Raw genomic sequence first — 21,536 nt, 5'->3', positions numbered from 1 at the left:
CCCTCTTCTGTGCATATTTTTCGGCCCAGGTATAAACTTCATCCAGTTTATAGTCGATCGTGTCCCTACGGAACTTGCGTATCTTCCTTTCGTGTACTTCCTTTGCATGCGTATCAAGATTCTTGTTTATCTTCTCAAGTACTTGATTCCAGTTCTCTTTCTCCATCCGGTTACTTATTTCATTTTTTAATTTGTTGATGTCAAACAGTAATTCACCTAATAGTGACGAGATCTCTTCTATTATGAGCAAAATCAAATCGAGCGAACATTTATTCAGAATTGCATTCCAGCGGGCCATAAAGGATTTATTATATTTGAAGAGCATTGGGCGTAGAGCGACCCTTAAGCCTCGGGGTATACGCTTGACTTTATGATATTCTATCAACGTGGTTGCGTGTAATCTTTGGTTCACTTCTTTTCTCATTAAGTATTCGAGTTGTTTTAGTTGCTGCGTCGTAGTTCCTGTTGATGTTCCAAATTCCCTCACTTCCTTCACTAAAGCGTAAATGGTTTCCGCTTCTTCTGATGAGTAAACTTTTGTTTCTGCCTGATTAGTGGTCAGATTTGAAATGTCCTGCCAGGACATAATTGCTCTTGGGTGCTGATCCACAGGTTGGCACTGTGGGTAAAGAATTTCTTGTGTGGGGTGGATCTGCACACCAGTAGTCAGTTGTGAAGATGGACTGTGTGGATTTTGAAGAAATCTTAGCGTGCTTACTAGTGTGAGGGTTTTGTGCCTAACTCCCTCCTAAATAACAATCATTCAAATATTAGCCCAGGGGAACCCCGGGCTGCTAGAAGCACAGCTACTGGGCATTCAGCCTCTTTAAATTTGATGGAGTTTTAACACATTTATTCAAGCTTCAATTTTCCTTTAATTCTCAAAGATTGCATATTTTACTCGTAAACATTGGTCATAAAAAATACGTATACACATGTTTCATAAAGCATTCATAATCAATGTCAAACTATAAACACATGAAAATATTAACAAAACATATTTTCAATGCATGTAAAGTAATATAAACAGTTCATCAATGCTTGATATTCAAAAAATAATAATAGCCAACATCCCAATGCATTTCGGGTTACAAACAGAACCCTTCTTCAGGGGATAAATTATATGCGGTCAAAAGTTCAATCTTCCTTGAATGATTGGTCTCTCAAAGTGCAAATTCGACAGGATCTAAAAGACAACAGCATACCAAACTATATTGAGTTGTTTCATTTGTACAATTTTATATCAAAAACGAACATTCTGGAGTAAACACTGAGGGGAAAAGGCCAAAGTACGCGCCACCAAAAGTTAACACCCGTGTCTTGCAAAACGATTAAAAGGTGTGAGATACAGAAATAGCGAACCAACTAGTTCATAGAAAGAGATGTGATCAAACGTGCTTCGCTCGCGAAGGTGAAAAACGGGACCCAAAAGGTGACATCATAAACTCATGCTAGTGACTGAATAACCGACTGACTTCTAGTGTTCGATTGTCTACCTTTAAGTAGAAAAATCCACTACTATGTAAAAATACATACACTCGTCCGAACAGCCTCACGTTCATCCGGTAGCTTATCCAACGTGAATAACCCTTTCTAGCGAGGACCTAAATGATAAGTTGAAAAGAACCTATTACAATTCCAGAGCAACGTGTGGTAAATGCCCGTAAGAATCTAACTTAAAAACAAGTCTTACCGCCAACTTGCAGACGGGTAAACGCGCTGCTCAAAAAGGTCGCCCAGCAACAATCTGTATATTTAAGAGAAACTCGTGGTAAGTTCAAATCTGTCGGACAAACCGTCCTTCCCAAAAGTAACTGCTAGTCTCGTGTTGAAGTACTGACCTGCCTCCTCCTGCAACGGCGTCCTAAATGAGTCTATCGGTGCGAGTCCGCCCTACCGATCACGTGGTGCGGAACTCGTCCGGAGCATACTGCCTTGGTCGACACAAAGAAGAGACTGTAGTCACTCAACTTTGTAAATCCTCTCTAATCATGGCGGCCGTAGTGCGCCAGTAGCCCTGACGTTGTCAGCAACAAGTACGCATGTATTAGAAAACCAGCAAAGTGCACTTCTAGACTCTGGTTCACAGTTGCGGTGTCCCAAGTAAAATAGAGGGAATAGTAGTGAAATACGCTAATATGTGATATTATGCACATATGTATCGTGGGACAATCTCAAAGGTCGCCTGTTTCATTCTGTCAAGGGCTCTTGCTATGTTCCTACGTTAAGTGCAAAAATGTCTGAGGTAGAAGAGGTGAAAAAGAACACAAACTGTTATATAACACAATTAAATAATTTGTAGGAAAGTTGGAAAACTGGGTAAGTTAAGAAAAGAAAAGAAAAGAAAAAGTGAGTGCCAAGACTCAGTGTTCCCCCTTACAGTCTGAAATACGTGATCATGTGGAGTTCAGAGAAAGCACAAAAGTTCATAATGATCATTTAAACCATTAGGATCAACAGTTCCTAAGAATTTTATCCAGTGTGTTTCCCTTCTAGCTAGAAGTGTATGCAAATCCAATCCTGGGGAGCGTTCTATGCGTTCTAGGACTGTGTACCTGAGTTGGGGAATTGTGTGATTGGCTTCTACCCAGTGTCTGGCCAGTGGGGAAGTTGTAGTGTGATTCCTAATTCGGCTTTTGTGCTCTATTATTCGAGTTTTTATTTTTCGACTTGTACGTCCCACGTAGACTAGTCCACAGGGACACTTAATCGCATATACAACTCCTTCCGTGTTACAATCAGCATTGTGTCTTAGTTTGATGCTCACTCCTGAGTGGGGGTGAGTGAATTGATCACCTGTGATAACGTTCCCGCATTGTCCGCAGTTATAGCATTTCATCATACCCCTCTCTCTTTGTCTAGCTGTTTGCTTTTGAGGTTTCAAAAATTCCCTTAAATTCTTGGTTCTGGTATGTGCAAAAAGGGGACTGCCTTGAAATACTGTTGTGAAATCAGGTTCACTTTCAATAAGTTCCCAACGTTTCCTGATTATTGTCTTGATCTGTGTGGCTTGCGTGGAGTTCTTGAGAACAAATACCTCACGGTGCGTGGGTACTTTCTCTTTAGGTGTCAAAAGTTCATCATGAGTTTTTCTCGACGTAATCTGAGCAGCTTCGTTGAGTATTTGGTCTGGGTAACCTCGCTCTTTGTATTGTTGCATCTGTTTGGTGATCTCTTCTTTACTTCGCACATCATCTGATGTAATCCTCTTAATTCGCATCATCTGCGAGATCGGAAGATGTTTTTTCAAACTGTACGGATGTGCGCTCGTGAACAGCAACGCATTGTTAACATCTGTTGGCTTCCTATACACCGATGTAGATAACCCAGTTGGAGTTTTACTTATTTCAATGTCTAAGAAATGAATCTTCTGTTTTTCAATACTATGGGTAAACTGGATGCGAGGGTTCTGTTCATTTAGTTTGCAAATACTCTCTTCCAGTTCATCTCTGGTGCCTGTCCAGATGACTAGAATGTCATCAATGTACCTCAGAAACACAGCTGCATGTCTTGTCCACATCAGATCCGACAGTATGTGTTGGTCCTCAAAACGAGCCATGTAGGTATTGGCGTATGATGGTGCTCCGGGAAAACCCATAGCTGTCCCTGTACGCTGTATGAAAAAATTGTCCTTCCACACAAAGTAGTTGTTATAAAGAGCAAAATGTAGTAGTTCTAGAAGAAAAACTGCTTTGTTGTGATCAATTTCTGACTGTAACAGTCGCCATTCTATTGCCTCCAGTCCTTCTTCGTGTGCTATTGAGGTGTATAGTGCGACTACATCAATTGTACATAGCCAGATGTCATTCAAAAAGAGATGTTTTTGTGATTCCAGTTTCAGTAAACAGTCGGTGGTGTCTTTAACGTATGTCTTCCAGGATTGGACCAGCGGTTGTAAATAAAAGTCAAGATAGTATCCCAGAGACTCGTGGATCGAGCCGCATCCTGCTACTATGGGCCGAAAAGGTGGTTTGGTTTTGTGCTTGTGCACCTTTGGTAGCATATATAGGGTCGGAATCTTAGGTGCGGAGTTGAAAAGAAATTTCTTAGTATTCTCATCTATGATGCCAGAATCTAGAGCTTTAGACAAGAACTCATCCAGTAGTTTCAGTAGTTCGTTTGTTGGATCTTGTTCTAAAGGAAGGTAGGTGTCTCTGTCTTGAATATGTTCCATTACACTCTCGTTGTAAAAGTCGGTGTCAAGCACCACTAGAGCTCCTCCTTTATCTGCTGGATGAAATGTTACTGAGGAGTCTTGTCGCAACTTGTTGAGAATGCGTCGTTCCTTGGGATTCAAATTTTGATGTTGTATTGAGCCATATTTGATTGTTTCCAAATCCTTTTTGACCAAAGACTCAAAGGTGTCAAGGGTCTTGTGTGAAATTGGTGATAAGAATCTACTCTTTGGTCTGAATTTTTTCAGTTCCATCGTAAGTTCTTGTTGACTGGGGTTGATAGAGAAGAACCACCTTAATCTGAGTTTACGGCCGCCATGATTAGAGAGGACTTACAAAGTTGAGTGACTACAGTCTCTTCTTTGTGTCGACCAAGGCAGTATGCTCCGGACGAGTTCCGCACCACGTGATCGGTAGGGCGGACTCGCACCAATAGACTCATTCAGGACGCCGTTGCAGGAGGAGGCAGGTCAGTACTTCAACACGAGACTAGCAGTTACTTTTGGGAAGGACGGTTTGTCCGACAGATTTGAACTTACCACGAGTTTCTCTTAAATATACAGATTGTTGCTGGGCGACCTTTTTGAGCAGCGCGTTTACCCGTCTGCTAGTTGGCGGTAAGACTTGTTTTTAAGTTAGATTCTTACGGGCATTTACCACACGTTGCTCTGGAATTGTAATAGGTTCTTTTCAACTTATCATTTAGGTCCTCGCTAGAAAGGGTTATTCACGTTGGATAAGCTACCGGATGAACGTGAGGCTGTTCGGACGAGTGTATGTATTTTTACATAGTAGTGGATTTTTCTACTTAAAGGTAGACAATCGAACACTAGAAGTCAGTCGGTTATTCAGTCACTAGCATGAGTTTATGATGTCACCTTTTGGGTCCCGTTTTTCACCTTCGCGAGCGAAGCACGTTTGATCACATCTCTTTCTATGAACTAGTTGGTTCGCTATTTCTGTATCTCACACCTTTTAATCGTTTTGCAAGACACGGGTGTTAACTTTTGGTGGCGCGTATTTTGGCCTTTTCCCCTCAGTGTTTACTCCAGAATGTTCGTTTTTGATATAAAATTGTACAAATGAAACAACTCAATATAGTTTGGTATGCTGTTGTCTTTTAGATCCTGTCGAATTTGCACTTTGAGAGACCAATCATTCAAGGAAGATTGAACTTTTGACCGCATATAATTTATCCCCTGAAGAAGGGTTCTGTTTGTAACCCGAAATGCATTGGGATGTTGGCTATTATTATTTTTTGAATATCAAGCATTGATGAACTGTTTATATTACTTTACATGCATTGAAAATATGTTTTGTTAATATTTTCATGTGTTTATAGTTTGACATTGATTATGAATGCTTTATGAAACATGTGTATACGTATTTTTTATGACCAATGTTTACGAGTAAAATATGCAATCTTTGAGAATTAAAGGAAAATTGAAGCTTGAATAAATGTGTTAAAACTCCATCAAATTTAAAGAGGCTGAATGCCCAGTAGCTGTGCTTCTAGCAGCCCGGGGTTCCCCTGGGCTAATATTTGAATGATTGTTATTTAGGAGGGAGTTAGGCACAAAACCCTCACACTAGTAAGCACGCTAAGATTTCTTCAAAATCCACACAGTCCATCTTCACAACTGACTACTGGTGTGCAGATCCACCCCACACAAGAAATTCTTTACCCACAGTGCCAACCTGTGGATCAGCACCCAAGAGCAATTATGTCCTGGCAGGACATTTCAAATCTGACCACTAATCAGGCAGAAACAAAAGTTTACTCATCAGAAGAAGCGGAAACCATTTACGCTTTAGTGAAGGAAGTGAGGGAATTTGGAACATCAACAGGAACTACGACGCAGCAACTAAAACAACTCGAATACTTAATGAGAAAAGAAGTGAACCAAAGATTACACGCAACCACGTTGATAGAATATCATAAAGTCAAGCGTATACCCCGAGGCTTAAGGGTCGCTCTACGCCCAATGCTCTTCAAATATAATAAATCCTTTATGGCCCGCTGGAATGCAATTCTGAATAAATGTTCGCTCGATTTGATTTTGCTCATAATAGAAGAGATCTCGTCACTATTAGGTGAATTACTGTTTGACATCAACAAATTAAAAAATGAAATAAGTAACCGGATGGAGAAAGAGAACTGGAATCAAGTACTTGAGAAGATAAACAAGAATCTTGATACGCATGCAAAGGAAGTACACGAAAGGAAGATACGCAAGTTCCGTAGGGACACGATCGACTATAAACTGGATGAAGTTTATACCTGGGCCGAAAAATATGCACAGAAGAGGGTCTTTAAAAAACCAGATGCGGCATCGTCGGAAGAGAGCATAGTACAAGATGAGGACTTAACGATGCAGAGGCCTCCCGCTATTGTGACACATCTCACAGCACCAAATTTGGAAACGACAGCGACCACCTCAACAAGCAGTGGACCTTTTTTAGGGGAGGGTCCCTTGACCAAAATTCCACCAGACAAAACGTCGACACCACAAGACGAAATACAAGGCGCGGAAAAACCAAAGGTGCAAAAAGAGCAAGGAAGGCCACAGAGAACAGTGAAGAAGTGAATTCCCTGGTAATCAACATCTCATCAAGACAGTTAACCACGGAGGAGATTAAGGTACTCAATAAAGGAACCTCTTTTGTTCCATCCTACACGTCCAATGCATTAGAGACGGAGGTAGCCCTTTTTAAATTCATGCGTAAACTCAGATTAAGGTGGTTCTTCTCTATCAACCCCAGTCAACAAGAATTTACGATGGAACAGAAAAAATTCAGACCAAAGAGTAGATTCTTATCACCAATTTCACACAAGACCCTTGACACCTTTGAGTCTTTGGTCAAAAAGGATTTGGAAACAATCAAATATGGCTCAATACAACATCAAAATTTGAATCCCAAGGAACGACGCATTCTCAACAAGTTGCGACAAGACTCCTCAGTAACATTTCATCCAGCAGATAAAGGAGGAGCTCTAGTGGTGCTTGACACCGACTTTTACAACGAGAGTGTAATGGAACATATTCAAGACAGAGACACCTACCTTCCTTTAGAACAAGATCCAACAAACGAACTACTGAAACTACTGGATGAGTTCTTGTCTAAAGCTCTAGATTCTGGCATCATAGATGAGAATACTAAGAAATTTCTTTTCAACTCCGCACCTAAGATTCCGACCCTATATATGCTACCAAAGGTGCACAAGCACAAAACCAAACCACCTTTTCGGCCCATAGTAGCAGGGTGCGGCTCGATCCACGAGTCTCTGGGATACTATCTTGACTTTTATTTACAACCGCTGGTCCAATCCTGGAAGACATACGTTAAAGACACCACCGACTGTTTACTGAAACTGGAATCACAAAAACATCTCTTTTTGAATGACATCTGGCTATGTACAATTGATGTAGTCGCACTATACACCTCAATAGCACACGAAGAAGGACTGGAGGCAATAGAATGGCGACTGTTACAGTCAGAAATTGATCACAACAAAGCAGTTTTTCTTCTAGAACTACTACATTTTGCTCTTTATAACAACTACTTTGTGTGGAAGGACAATTTTTTCATACAGCGTACAGGGACAGCTATGGGTTTTCCCGGAGCACCATCATACGCCAATACCTACATGGCTCGTTTTGAGGACCAACACATACTGTCGGATCTGATGTGGACAAGACATGCAGCTGTGTTTCTGAGGTACATTGATGACATTCTAGTCATCTGGACAGGCACCAGGGATGAACTGGAAGAGAGTATTTGCAAACTAAATGAACAGAACCCTCGCATCCAGTTTACCCATAGTATTGAAAAACAGAAGATTCATTTCTTAGACATTGAAATAAGTAAAACTCCAACTGGGTTATCTACATCGGTGTATAGGAAGCCAACAGATGTTAACAATGCGTTGCTGTTCACGAGCGCACATCCGTACAGTTTGAAAAAACATCTTCCGATCTCGCAGATGATGCGAATTAAGAGGATTACATCAGATGATGTGCGAAGTAAAGAAGAGATCACCAAACAGATGCAACAATACAAAGAGCGAGGTTACCCAGACCAAATACTCAACGAAGCTGCTCAGATTACGTCGAGAAAAACTTGTGATGAACTTTTGACACCTAAAGAGAAAGTACCCACGCACCGTGAGGTATTTGTTCTCAAGAACTCCACGCAAGCCACACAGATCAAGACAATAATCAGGAAACGTTGGGAACTTATTGAAAGTGAACCTGATTTCACAACAGTATTTCAAGGCAGTCCCCTTTTTGCACATACCAGAACCAAGAATTTAAGGGAATTTTTGAAACCTCAAAAGCAAACAGCTAGACAAAGAGAGAGGGGTATGATGAAATGCTATAACTGCGGACAATGCGGGAACGTTATCACAGGTGATCAATTCACTCACCCCCACTCAGGAGTGAGCATCAAACTAAGACACAATGCTGATTGTAACACGGAAGGAGTTGTATATGCGATTAAGTGTCCCTGTGGACTAGTCTACGTGGGACGTACAAGTCGAAAAATAAAAACTCGAATAATAGAGCACAAAAGCCGAATTAGGAATCACACTACAACTTCCCCACTGGCCAGACACTGGGTAGAAGCCAATCACACAATTCCCCAACTCAGGTACACAGTCCTAGAACGCATAGAACGCTCCCCAGGATTGGATTTGCATACACTTCTAGCTAGAAGGGAAACACACTGGATAAAATTCTTAGGAACTGTTGATCCTAATGGTTTAAATGATCATTATGAACTTTTGTGCTTTCTCTGAACTCCACATGATCACGTATTTCAGACTGTAAGGGGGAACACTGAGTCTTGGCACTCACTTTTTCTTTTCTTTTCTTTTCTTAACTTACCCAGTTTTCCAACTTTCCTACAAATTATTTAATTGTGTTATATAACAGTTTGTGTTCTTTTTCACCTCTTCTACCTCAGACATTTTTGCACTTAACGTAGGAACATAGCAAGAGCCCTTGACAGAATGAAACAGGCGACCTTTGAGATTGTCCCACGATACATATGTGCATAATATCACATATTAGCGTATTTCACTACTATTCCCTCTATTTTACTTGGGACACCGCAACTGTGAACCAGAGTCTAGAAGTGCACTTTGCTGGTTTTCTAATACATGCGTACTTGTTGCTGACAACGTCAGGGCTACTGGCGCACTACGGCCGCCATGATTAGAGAGGATTTACAAAGTTGAGTGACTACAGTCTCTTCTTTGTGTCGACCAAGGCAGTATGCTCCGGACGAGTTCCGCACCACGTGATCGGTAGGGCGGACTCGCACCGATAGACTCATTCAGGACGCCGTTGCAGGAGGAGGCAGGTCAGTACTTCAACACGAGACTAGCAGTTACTTTTGGGAAGGACGGTTTGTCCGACAGATTTGAACTTACCACGAGTTTCTCTTAAATATACAGATTGTTGCTGGGCGACCTTTTTGAGCAGCGCGTTTACCCGTCTGCAAGTTGGCGGTAAGACTTGTTTTTAAGTTAGATTCTTACGGGCATTTACCACACGTTGCTCTGGAATTGTAATAGGTTCTTTTCAACTTATCATTTAGGTCCTCGCTAGAAAGGGTTATTCACGTTGGATAAGCTACCGGATGAACGTGAGGCTGTTCGGACGAGTGTATGTATTTTTACATAGTAGTGGATTTTTCTACTTAAAGGTAGACAATCGAACACTAGAAGTCAGTCGGTTATTCAGTCACTAGCATGAGTTTATGATGTCACCTTTTGGGTCCCGTTTTTCACCTTCGCGAGCGAAGCACGTTTGATCACATCTCTTTCTATGAACTAGTTGGTTCGCTATTTCTGTATCTCACACCTTTTAATCGTTTTGCAAGACACGGGTGTTAACTTTTGGTGGCGCGTACTTTGGCCTTTTCCCCTCAGTGTTTACTCCAGAATGTTCGTTTTTGATATAAAATTGTACAAATGAAACAACTCAATATAGTTTGGTATGCTGTTGTCTTTTAGATCCTGTCGAATTTGCACTTTGAGAGACCAATCATTCACGGAAGATTGAACTTTTGACCGCATATAATTTATCCCCTGAAGAAGGGTTCTGTTTGTAACCCGAAATGCATTGGGATGTTGGCTATTATTATTTTTTGAATATCAAGCATTGATGAACTGTTTATATTACTTTACATGCATTGAAAATATGTTTTGTTAATATTTTCATGTGTTTATAGTTTGACATTGATTATGAATGCTTTATGAAACATGTGTATACGTATTTTTTATGACCAATGTTTACGAGTAAAATATGCAATCTTTGAGAATTAAAGGAAAATTGAAGCTTGAATAAATGTGTTAAAACTCCATCAAATTTAAAGAGGCTGAATGCCCAGTAGCTGTGCTTCTAGAGGCCCGGGAGCATGCCAAGTAACCGGATTAATACTTTGAGATGCCCTTTAACTGGTACTCGAAACGAAGATCTTCCTGTTATATGGGCTTCAAAATTATAAGAATATTTACGGCCAGCAACAACCTAATGATGAGGCATCTCTGGACAAGTTTCTTCAGGAACAGGAAATGTCGGTACTTTCAGAGGATGACAAAAGAAGAATGATGCGTCCTTTCTCCAGAGAAGAGCTCGGGATATCATAAAAAAACTCCTGAATTGCAAAGCCTGTGGACCAGACGGTCTTCCGGCTTCGTTCTTTAAAACTTTTTCAGATGTTGTTTTAGAATATTTTTTGCTGGTTGCCAATTTAATCGTAGAGGGAGGCCCGATTCCGCCTTCATTCCTAAAAGGGAATGTAGTTAATTTTTTTTAAAAGGGAAAAGACCATGAAGATCCCAATTCATTTCACCCTATTACACTTTTAAACTCTGACTATAAGATTATCACCTAACTTTTAGCATACAGATTTAATGTTATAGACCCAAATTTGATACATTCCGATCAAAATGGGTTTATAGCATGGAGACAGCTTGGGACTAACACGCACTATTTAGCAGAAGCACTGGATTATTTTGAGACCAAGAAAATTCCAGGGTTGGTCCTTTTGTTAGACGCCGAGAAGGCGTTTCACCTTCTGGCCTGGGAAACGTTATTCCATATCCTCTCTAGTTTTGGTATACCTCCTAAAATCACGGGCTGAATCAGAGAATATATCATAACACAGAAGCAAATATTATCGCTAATACCTCTGAGGTTGATCAAATCAGCGTAAAACGAGGGAGCAGACAAGGCTGCCTATTGTCCAGAGTTTTATTTGGACCTTTGGCTATCGCTATTAGAAACAATGCAGATATTCGCCCTCCTTTACCTACGATGGGGAAACTAAAGTTATATGCGAACGATATCATGCTTATAATTGAAGGCGATAAGGGGGTACAAGCAAAAGTCTTGAAGCAGTTTGAATTGCTTGGAGGATATAAAGTCAATAAAAAGAAAACAGAAATAATCCAGTGTGGATGCATGCCCAATGAGTTATATTCTGACATTTTGTCATGTCTAAATTCTAAAGTAAAAAGATATCTGGGGGTTTAGTTCTCATCTAGAATCATTGACTTGTATGATTTAAATTTCCGCCCGCTCCTATGGAAAGTACAAGATCGTCTGCTTTGATGGAACTCGCTCCCGTTAACTATTTTACGCAGGGTCTCACTGATTAAGACAGGGCTGGACTGGGAACCGAAACCGGCCCTGACAAAGTGCTCGGCTGCCCCCCCTCCGGGGATTGGGGGTGCGGCCGAGCTCTTTGCCAGGGCCGGTTTTGGCTGCAAAAACAGCCCTGTAACAAAAACGGCTCCCAGGGGCCCAAAACTGTCCCCTACCCGTGCGGCGCACCGAGGAATTACCCGGTGCCCCATACGGCCAGTCCGGTCCTGGATTAAGAGGTCTGTCCTCCTGTTATTTAATTTTTATTTTCAGCAATTCCATGTGTTTTAACAGCCCCTTTTTTTGCCAAATTAGAGTCTATGTTTACATCCTTCCTTTGGGGAAAGAAAGCTCCTTGAATTGCACTAAGCACTTTATATGTGGAGCTGGAGAATGGTGGGTTAGCTCTCCCTCATCTTAATATTTCGCTTATTTTTCACAATATATGTCTAGGTGCAAGTCAGATTTGAGTACAGGACTATTCGTAAATTATTTTATGAATTTAATCTGGAAAGACTATCAGATACACTGTCCATTAAAACAAATGTGAAATTCCCTAAATTGGTGTGGAATTAGTGCATGCAGTGGTTCTTCTATAAACGTCAGTACTTTTATAGAACTTATACAATTCCAGTTATTAACTCTTCAACCCCGTTATCCGAACTCACCTCAGTATTTGGAGCTAGAGAATCGGCCGAAATTATTAAAAAATGGACTGAGGTGGTTTCCACAAGATCTAAGATTTTATAAGGATCGATAGGTGGCTTAACATTCCTGAAATGTACGATCTAATTCCGAATGATTTTCTTCTTCTTGGGTCATTTAATATTCTTATTCGGTTCCTTAACAATCTGGATCTGATACAGATTAATGAACATAAAAATCTGTCATATGTCCTTTTTGAAGAAGTTACAGTCAGGAAACCAGTTGAGGGGAAAAATCTTTAAGCCCCTATTAGGGGTTTGGATCTCTCTGAGAAAGCAATATCAAAATGGGAAAACACGAAGGTTTAAAGGTTACAGCGAGTATGTGGTCTGAATTAAATCAATTTAGCTTTACAACATTAAGGTGTGGGAATTTGCGCTGGATGCTATTTTTCGGCAAATGGCTTCTGTATAGAACCCCACATTTTCTATCTAAGGTTTACCCCAGTCAATCCGGTCAGTGTTTTCGCTGTTTAAATCGTCTGATAGCCAAGTGGACGTGCCCTTCAATTCAGGGGTTTTGGTTCGAGATTTTAATCATTATCATCTGGAGGCTGAATGTTTTATCATAATAGACTCCAATAACTGGCTGAAGGTCCTTGGCTATGACCCTTTTTTACATCTCCCTGATTACTTGATTAAATTACTTTATATAGCAATGGTGGTCACCAGGTCCGCCATGCTTCAGAGATGGTGATCAAACCTGGTACCAACAAAATGTGAATGGGTCTGGAAAATGAAACCGGTTAGGAACAGTGAGCGCTTGTATGCATTACGAATCGGAGGGATTAAGAAGTTTGGAAAATTCTGGGCGGCCCATTTCGACTGAATTTTAAATACGAGCCTACATATTTAAAGGATGCTTCAATATTATTGTATGTGTTTGTTGACATATTTGTACACTTGTTAGCACTTTATTGCACTATAGACACCAATTTTACAGCACTTTATTGCACTATAGACACTTTAGCTTCTCCTTCTAAAAATGGTTTAAGTCAACAGGACACAAAATATTAATTATGATCTGTATGTACATATTTTTGCATAATTTATTGGACATAACGCACTATAGACACCTTGGCTTCTTTTAGATATGGCAGGCAACGTTAGATTTGATATTTAGTATGCCAAATCACTATTAGTAGCCTTATTTTTGGCAATACGTACAGCTTTATTCAGACTTATATTTTGTTGTTTTATGGGCACTCTAGTGATTATCTAGTTACTGATGAAAGAATATTGTATAGGATCTCTAATGTTCTGTCTAATCTAAGGTTATTGTTTATTTTATGTAACCTGTTTCCAAATGACTTTTTATGATATATATAGCTATTGTGAAAGGTTTTATTACTGAATATTTGTATTGTGGTATTTGGATAAATTTGTAAACTCTTAGTGGATCTCAATAAAATGAAATAAAAAATCATTGTAAAGGCCTGATTGGTAAACACATATGTGTGGTAAACATCCCACCCCAACCTACCCTGCATTGAGCCCTAAAAATCAGCCCCCAGCCCTGCAAACCTACACGCCCCAGCCCTAAAAACTACCCGACCCCCAACCCTAAGCCCTAAAATTCGGCCCAAGCCTTATTACCTACCCCGACCCCAGCCCCCACCCTGAGACCTAAAACCAGCCCAGAGCCCTAAAAACTGCCACTCTGTCCTAAGCCCTAAAACCCCGCCCAGCCCTAAAACGACCCCGAAATCCTGCCCTAAAAAATACCCTGTCGCCCTACCCTAAAACCTAAATTTGAAAAAGATTACTCACCAAGCAGCCGTTCCTTCCATTGTTGGCGCAGGAAGTCTCCAACATTCCCCTGCTCACTCTCTCTAATGCTAGAACGCGGACTCCTTTAACACGCATATGCCTTTACCACCTTTACAATGGAAATCGTTGTAAAGGAATATGTGTGGTTAAGGCATATGTGTGGTAAAGGCATATGTGTGGTTAAGGCAAGCGTTGTAATGGTACGTGTGGTTTAGCCCACATTGTTAATGTCGTTTCCCACTTCATTCCACACCTGACACTTCTATGCACCGTATCCAACTTTTCTGCACTTTCTGAGCACTGTGCATAACTTGTTACTATGATCTAATAGCATAACACTCACTTTATCCTGCTTGGAAGTATGGAAGGCTGAGCTGGGCTAGCCAAGTGTGACTCGATGACCTTCAACCAAATGAGACGTCATCAGTCCACATTTAATTTACCAGCCGGTTGGTTCACTGACAATATTTTCTTGGTAGTGCGGTCGAGATAGGATTTGTAAAATCCATAGTTGAAACATATTCACAAAATATAATAATATTTTAACCAAAAAGTGTCAAATACAGACAGTTTAATAGAGCTATAAAACCGTCACCTGAGTTATCGATTTATGATTGAGTACGTCACTATGGAAGATAAGTAATAAGTTTGTCAATTGTTATGCCACAATTGGAGACTGTTGTGCAGGATGAGCTTATACCTTGCCTACAACTTTGGAATAGTCTAAAAAGCTTTTTTCCCTTTACAAACAACATTTCCATTTCAGATTTTTCTTTGGCACATTGTATTAGGAATGTTTAAATATCAAAGTCAAAGAATGGAATCTATTTTACATAATTTACAAACATCAAACACTTTTAATATTTTAAGGAACGTTGATATGATATTATCGAATGGAAACGTTCTCAATCCAAAGACCCGAATTTATTTTTTGCTTTGTTTAAAGAATTAAATATATTAGTTTTTCAAAAAATGATAACATTGGTATGGATACAAACTGCGACATATATATTTAAAGATTATGACTCGCTTACCACGATATGTTGTTGAAGCTGAGAAAAAGGTGTTCGAGGCTGGGCAGCGCATCCACGTCTTTCTAGGAAGAAGCAGAGAAGCATAAATTCACCATGTGGAAGACATCCCCTCTTGACGTCCCATATTCGGCTTGCTGGCGGATTTTTTTCATTTCACGGACGAGTGTAACCTTGCTGCAACCTAAATCAACGCTGCTGAGCACGCTCCAACCCCGTTCTTAGCGCATATTACAGGGATTCGGAAATCCACTCTGCAGAAGTGCTGCACCACTTCCAAGGTTGCAAGGCGGGGGGGGGGGGGGGGGGGGTTTGAGGGCATGGGCTAGGGAGGGACCACGAGAGACAGAGAGAGCGAAAGAGAGAGAGAGAGAGCGAAAGAGGGAGGGAAACGAGATCCCGCTCGTAAAAGCAGCGTTCAGGAAAAGTGCCAGGCTGCTGCCTCAGCATTTTAACTTCAGGGCATTTATATTGCTATAAACCTGTAAATTATATTGTACCGCTAGGAGGTGAGTCGTTTTAAATTCAAACGTATTGAGCTCACACTCTGGCGGTAACGTTGCTGGCAAGAAGGGGGTGTATGTGTGTGTATATTGCACACAACGCACCTGCCACACATTTGTTTCTATGAAGCGTTGCAGGCTGATATAAATACATGCGAATTATCTACTTCGAAACCTTGTTCGAAGCATGCTGGAACCCACTCGCACATTCACCTTACACGTGTACCCTCACAGTAATGAGGATGCGACTCCAGGATGGGAGCCTATTGCGGCCTCTTGTGTCCAGGAATTTTAAGAGCGAGTAGGCCAGTGGTTGATTTGAGCCGGTAAGACCCATCGGCACTCTCTTTGGGAACTAGCACTTATTTGTTCTCTTCGGACATCTCCCGAGAGCAAGAAAGAGTAAAACCAAAGGAGAAAAAAGAAGAAAGAGAAAGACGGGAAAACATCACAAAGGGAGATAGGAGGAGCCTGCAGGAGTTAGATAAAGGGGCAGGAAGTGCCTGGTAGTGGGTTAAAGAGGCAAGGCGTGCATTCCAGGCCACGTGCCTTGATATTCTGCTTGCTGACATATTATAGCAATTGAAAATGTTGTGGTGTTATTCGCACAGGAAAATTGGCGCCTGTCTGGTAAGCATAGTGTGTCCTATTATCAGTAATCTCGTGGTGCAAAGGTAAGGGAAAACACCCTAGACCCCCATTAAAGTAGGACCAAAAGATCCTGTCAGTTAAACTATAGCTTGTCCTATGCACACGCTTGGGTATTCAATGAGAGTACATCATAATATTTTTTAGAGCCAAGTGCAAACAATAAATAATGTCTCTTATAGTCCTTTCTTTGTCTTTTATTTAGAAGAAAGGTACGTACAGCCAACACGTGTTTTGTCGTTGGGGATTACTCCTCGACTTCTTCTGGGCTGTTCGGTTCCATGTGTCAATATTGTACACCTCTCTCCCGGTGATAATTAAAAATTTGCAAACATTTGTGGCAAGAATTTTCAATTCTATTAAGGACATGGAGGCGAGGATTATGCTTTCTCGATTTCTTTACTACAAACAGCAGCCAATAGGAACACAGTAAAGAAACGAAAAACTACCAATCCCATGAGCACTTAGGCAACCATAGAGAGCATATCCCTATATAAAGAACCATAGAGGGCAAGACTTCCTCTTTCTTTGTCCAATAAAATAATGAGTCAAGTAAAAGTCAATTCACATGGAACCGAAGAACAGCCTGGAGGAAACATCCGGAGGCAACAGGAAACTGATCATCAGGAGACATTCCAAGAAACCAAGGAGCAGGAGACTGGAGCAGGCAGAACTCCACAGATCCAGAATCCGAAAGGGTTGGAACCAAGCCAGGACAAGAACTGAAGGATCTCACTTCTGGTCAGAACCTAAAAGAAAACCAGAGCCGTAATACACCATCCCAGTACCATGGACGGTAAAATACAAAGGGTAGGGAAATAGTGCAAGAAAAACATGTCACAATGTCATCGCAATGAGAAATATGCATGTTACATGCAGTAAAAATACATTTGGGTGGGATAATCCTCGCCTCTGTGTCCTTAATAGAATTAAAAATTCTTGTCACGAATGTTTGCAAATTTTTAATTCTATGGCAGGACAGGAGGCTCAGATTATGTTTGTTCAAAGCTAATCCACCACAACAGAAGCAATATCCACAATGGGTTTGAAATAAAATGTTTTAAACACAGTATCGGAAGACCAATCAGCGGCCTTCATAATATCCGTCAAGCTCACACCAACAGTAAAAGCCTTAGTGGCCATGGCACCCCGAGCGGAATGAGCTCCGAAAATGGAGATATCAATTCCCGCCTCAGACATAAGCCAACGTACCCAACGGGCCAGGGTAGCCGGCGTCACAGGCTTAAAAGGCTTCTGCAAGGCAATCAGTTACTGACCAGACAAATCTTGTCGAAAAGGAGCAGTACTTATCTCATAATCCTTTAGGCATTGGACCACACATAATGGAAAGGGAAGCGGCGTAGGCGGAGCACGCCCCTCCCGCCCAGAAGAGGTTGGCCCAGACACCCGCCCGGAAGTCCGTGCACGGATGGGCGCACCCGAGGCGGGCCCTCGCCCGCCCGCAGATGGATAAATAGAGCGGGAATCCAACGAAGCTTCCTCTTGTTCCAGTGCTCTGAAGCCTGCACCACTCGTCGCTCGTGAGCCCTCTAGGGAACAAGCTGCACTTTTTTGAGAAACTTGTGATCTTTGTTTTTCTCTTTCAGTATCAGGCGTGTGGAAGATCGAGTCACCCTTACAGGTCAAATCGGACGAAGTGATCGAGGTCATGCCTGGCAAGAAAGCGGGAAAGAGCTCAGAGAGGGAGAGGATGCTGCGCACCTTGGTGAACCAAGTGGCGGTGATGGACCGAAAGTTGGGTAAAGTGGATCAGCTTGGTCGTGGCTTAGCAGCCGTCAGGAAACAGGTGGCGGCCCAGAATACCCCCTCGGGGCGGCCTAAAAGAGTCATAGGACCGGCCTTGCCGAACGTCGCCCCGGGGGATAAGGGTAAGAAGAAGAAGGGGAGGGCAGGTTCCAGAGAGGTCCCAGTCCCAGGGGTAACTCCATCGAGTCTAGGCGCGGACATTCCAGTCACGCCGGCGGACAGCCTGGTACCAGGACCGGATGGGGGTTCGCCAATTCCCGTGGTGATTACGCCAATGGGGGATGACCAAATGCCCCCTGAACTAGCACTTCAGTTAGCGGCAGTATTACAATGGCTAAAGAAGGGAGCAGGGGGATCAGTGGCTGCGGGAGACCCGGCTGAAGAAGCCAGATTAATTATTGAGCAGTTGCAGCAGTCAAAGGGTGCCGGGACGGCGAATGTATCTTCTATTCCCCCACAGGTGGCAACGGGGGTCACGACTGACGGTCGGGTGAAGACAACGGACGCGGCTGGGAAGACGGTTTATCGCAGCATATTCCCATGGCTACAAAAGAGATGGTGTGGGGAGATAAGTATATTAACATGTTTTCACTTTTGACCGACCATCGTGAGTTAGAATATGCAAAGACCCAGAAAGATCTATGGCACCCCAGCGTATGGCGGGCCAAGATGGCGGAATTCAGGGTCGATGAGACCATGGTGAACTGGGTCAGGGCCTTTTCTATTTTTACGGCAATTATTGGGGAGCGTAAACCAGAAGTGTTGACTGACTTGGCATGTTATCAGAACAGGATAATGAATTTCCATGCAATGTACGGGGGAAATGAATGGAAGGGTTACGATGTTACCTTTAGAAAAGCGAAGGAGTTTAACGAGGCCTTGACATGGGATTGTTTGGATACAGTGTCATGGCATGCTCAGCTCTTGCCGGGACCGGCGGGTACTTCGGTACCAAGCACGAGTGGCTCTGGGGCATTCCATCAGAAGCCGTCGCAACCCTTTCGGGCGAGCGCCGGAGGGGATCCCCATCCCAGGTCTGGCGGGAATGGAGGCAAGTGGGGGGTTTGTTGGGGATTCAACAAAGGAACCTGTACTAGGCCTCAAGGAACGTGTAGGTTCCGGCATGCTTGTTCGGGCTGTGGGAATCCCTCACACCCGGAAACCAGTTGCCGATCCAAGACCAATGGTGCGGGAGGAAAGGGGGGATCCAAGCAGGATTGATGCGGTGCCTCCGAAGCAAACATCTTCGCCCGTTGATATCTTGGCTTTGACCCCTTGGCTGAACCGATACCCTGATCATGCGTCCGCCGGGACTTTGAGGAATGACTTTCTATATGGCTTCAAGATCCCGGCGGGCAATTTTCGGGGGAGCCCCTCCTGTAAGAACCAGCTGTCTATTCAGCACAACCCGGCAGTGGCCGCCAGAAAGATAGCGAAAGAAGTTAGCTTGGTGCGAGTAGCAGGTCCATTTGTCTGCCCGCCAGTTGCGGAATTTGTGTGTTCTCCTTTAGGAGTGGTTCCGAAGAAAGACCCGGGGGAGTATAGACTCATCCACAATCTATCGGCCCCTAGGGGGGCCTCGGTAAATGAGGCTATTGACCCCGAGGTATGCTCAGTGAGGTATGCATCGTTCGATGACGCAGTCGTTCTGTTGAATCGCCTGGGCCCCGGTGCATTGTTAGCGAAATCAGACATTGAATCTGCATTCAGGTTACTCCCGGTACACCCTCAGGACCAGCGCCTGCTGGGATTCACGTTTCAAGGGAAATATTACATGGATAAATGCATGCCCATGGGTTGTTCAATTTCATGTGCCTATTTTGAAATGTTTAGCTCCTTTTTGGAATGGGTGTTCACCGAGGCCACAGGGCATAGACAGGTGATGCACTATTTGGATGATTTCCTTTTCCTGGGCCCGGCGGGCACTCGGGACTGTGCACAAGCGCTGCAGGACTTCTGCACACTCATGCGAGATTTTGGGGTCCCATTGGCGCCAGGTAAAATGGTGGGGCCATCTACCTCACTAGAGTTTCTGGGGATTCAACTGGACTCGGTGGAGGGGTGTTTCCGTCTGCCGGTTGAGAAGGTGGCCAAGTTCAGGGCTTCCTTGGTACGATGTCTTCAGAAAGAAAAGGTGACCCTACACCAGTTGCAACAGACGGTGGGTCAGCTTAATTTTGCCTTAAGAGTGATGCCGATGGCTCACCCTTTCTCACGTTCCATAGCACAGGCTATGGTGGGCCTTAAAGAAGGACACCACCGCACTAGACTGTCGGCAGAGGTTCGCCAGGACATGCGCATTTGGTTGGCATTCCTGGCGGATTTCAACGGTCGAGTGGTGTGGACCAAACCCCCAGCCTCGTCGGACAAACTGGGATTGTGGACCGACTCGGCTGGGAGCGCGGGATTTGGCGCAATCTTTGGAAACCGGTGGTCGGCACAAACATGGCCGGCGTGGTGGCACTCAAGCGGCCTAACAGGTAACATTGGATTCTTGGAGCTATTCCCCATTTGGGTGGCTCTGATGGCATGGCCAGAAGACTTTAAGGACCGCTCAGTGGTGTTTTGGTCAGACAACATGACAGTGGTCGAGTGCATTAATCACCAGGCTGCGCGCTGCAAGTGGATCTTAAGACTGTTGAAAGAAATTGTATTGCGATGCATGAGATTGAATGTACAATTCAGGGCAAGGCATGTGCCGGGTGTACTGAATAATGCAGCTGATGCACTCTCTCGTTCACACATGCAGGCTTTCAGGGGTTATCTACCCACAGCGGAACTAGTGGCGGCACCTTTCCCCGAAGCACTATGGCAGATCGGTGCCCCGGACTACAAGACCTCGTGGCAGCCAGTTTAGCGCCCAGGACGAGGAAAGCTTATGAAGGAGCGTTCCGTTCATACTGCGCCTTTTTAGGGCCGGTAGGGGGGCATAGCTGGGGGCGGGAAGAGTCCTTGCTCCAATTTTTGGTGGCACTTCATAAGGAAGGCCGATCGGCGGCAACCGCCAACAGGTATAGGGCGGCCATATCATTCATGGCACAGCTCCACTGGATACGAGACCCGACGGACTCCTTCTTAGTCAGGAAGGCTCTCCGCGGCTGGCAGCGCCTGGAGGGTCGCAAACAGGATAAAAGGCACCCGATTGGGTTAGACAGATTGTCCTTGCTACTAGCAAGACTGGATGAGACATGCTCCTCGCCCAGTGAGGTAATGCTGTTCCGAGCGGCTTTCGCATTGGCATTCCATGGGGCCATGCGGGTAAGTGAACTCGTGGCAAGGA

The 21,536-nt window shown here is 43.3% G+C and overlaps 1 protein-coding gene across 2 annotated transcripts in view; it reads right to left on the bottom strand.

Annotated features, from left to right (window-relative positions):
• Window positions 1–21,536, bottom strand: part of LRRC49 (leucine rich repeat containing 49) — a 1,183,445-nt gene that overhangs the window by 642,191 nt on the left and 519,718 nt on the right. Inside the window, exon 9 of one of the 2 annotated variants that reach the window (XM_086959021.1) lies at window positions 15,342–15,403. In XM_086959021.1, coding sequence (XP_086815147.1) covers window positions 15,342–15,403 — 62 coding nt within the window. Of the gene's footprint in view, window positions 1–15,341; window positions 15,464–21,536 lie in introns of those variants that run through there. The other variant, XM_086959022.1, reaches the window with a different exon arrangement.

The sequence above is a fragment of the Lissotriton vulgaris genome, chromosome 2_1, assembly GCF_964263255.1.
Source record: "Lissotriton vulgaris chromosome 2_1, aLisVul1.2, whole genome shotgun sequence".
NCBI classification, from domain to species: domain Eukaryota; kingdom Metazoa; phylum Chordata; class Amphibia; order Caudata; family Salamandridae; genus Lissotriton; species Lissotriton vulgaris.
This window is presented reverse-complemented; position numbering and strand designations above follow the sequence as displayed.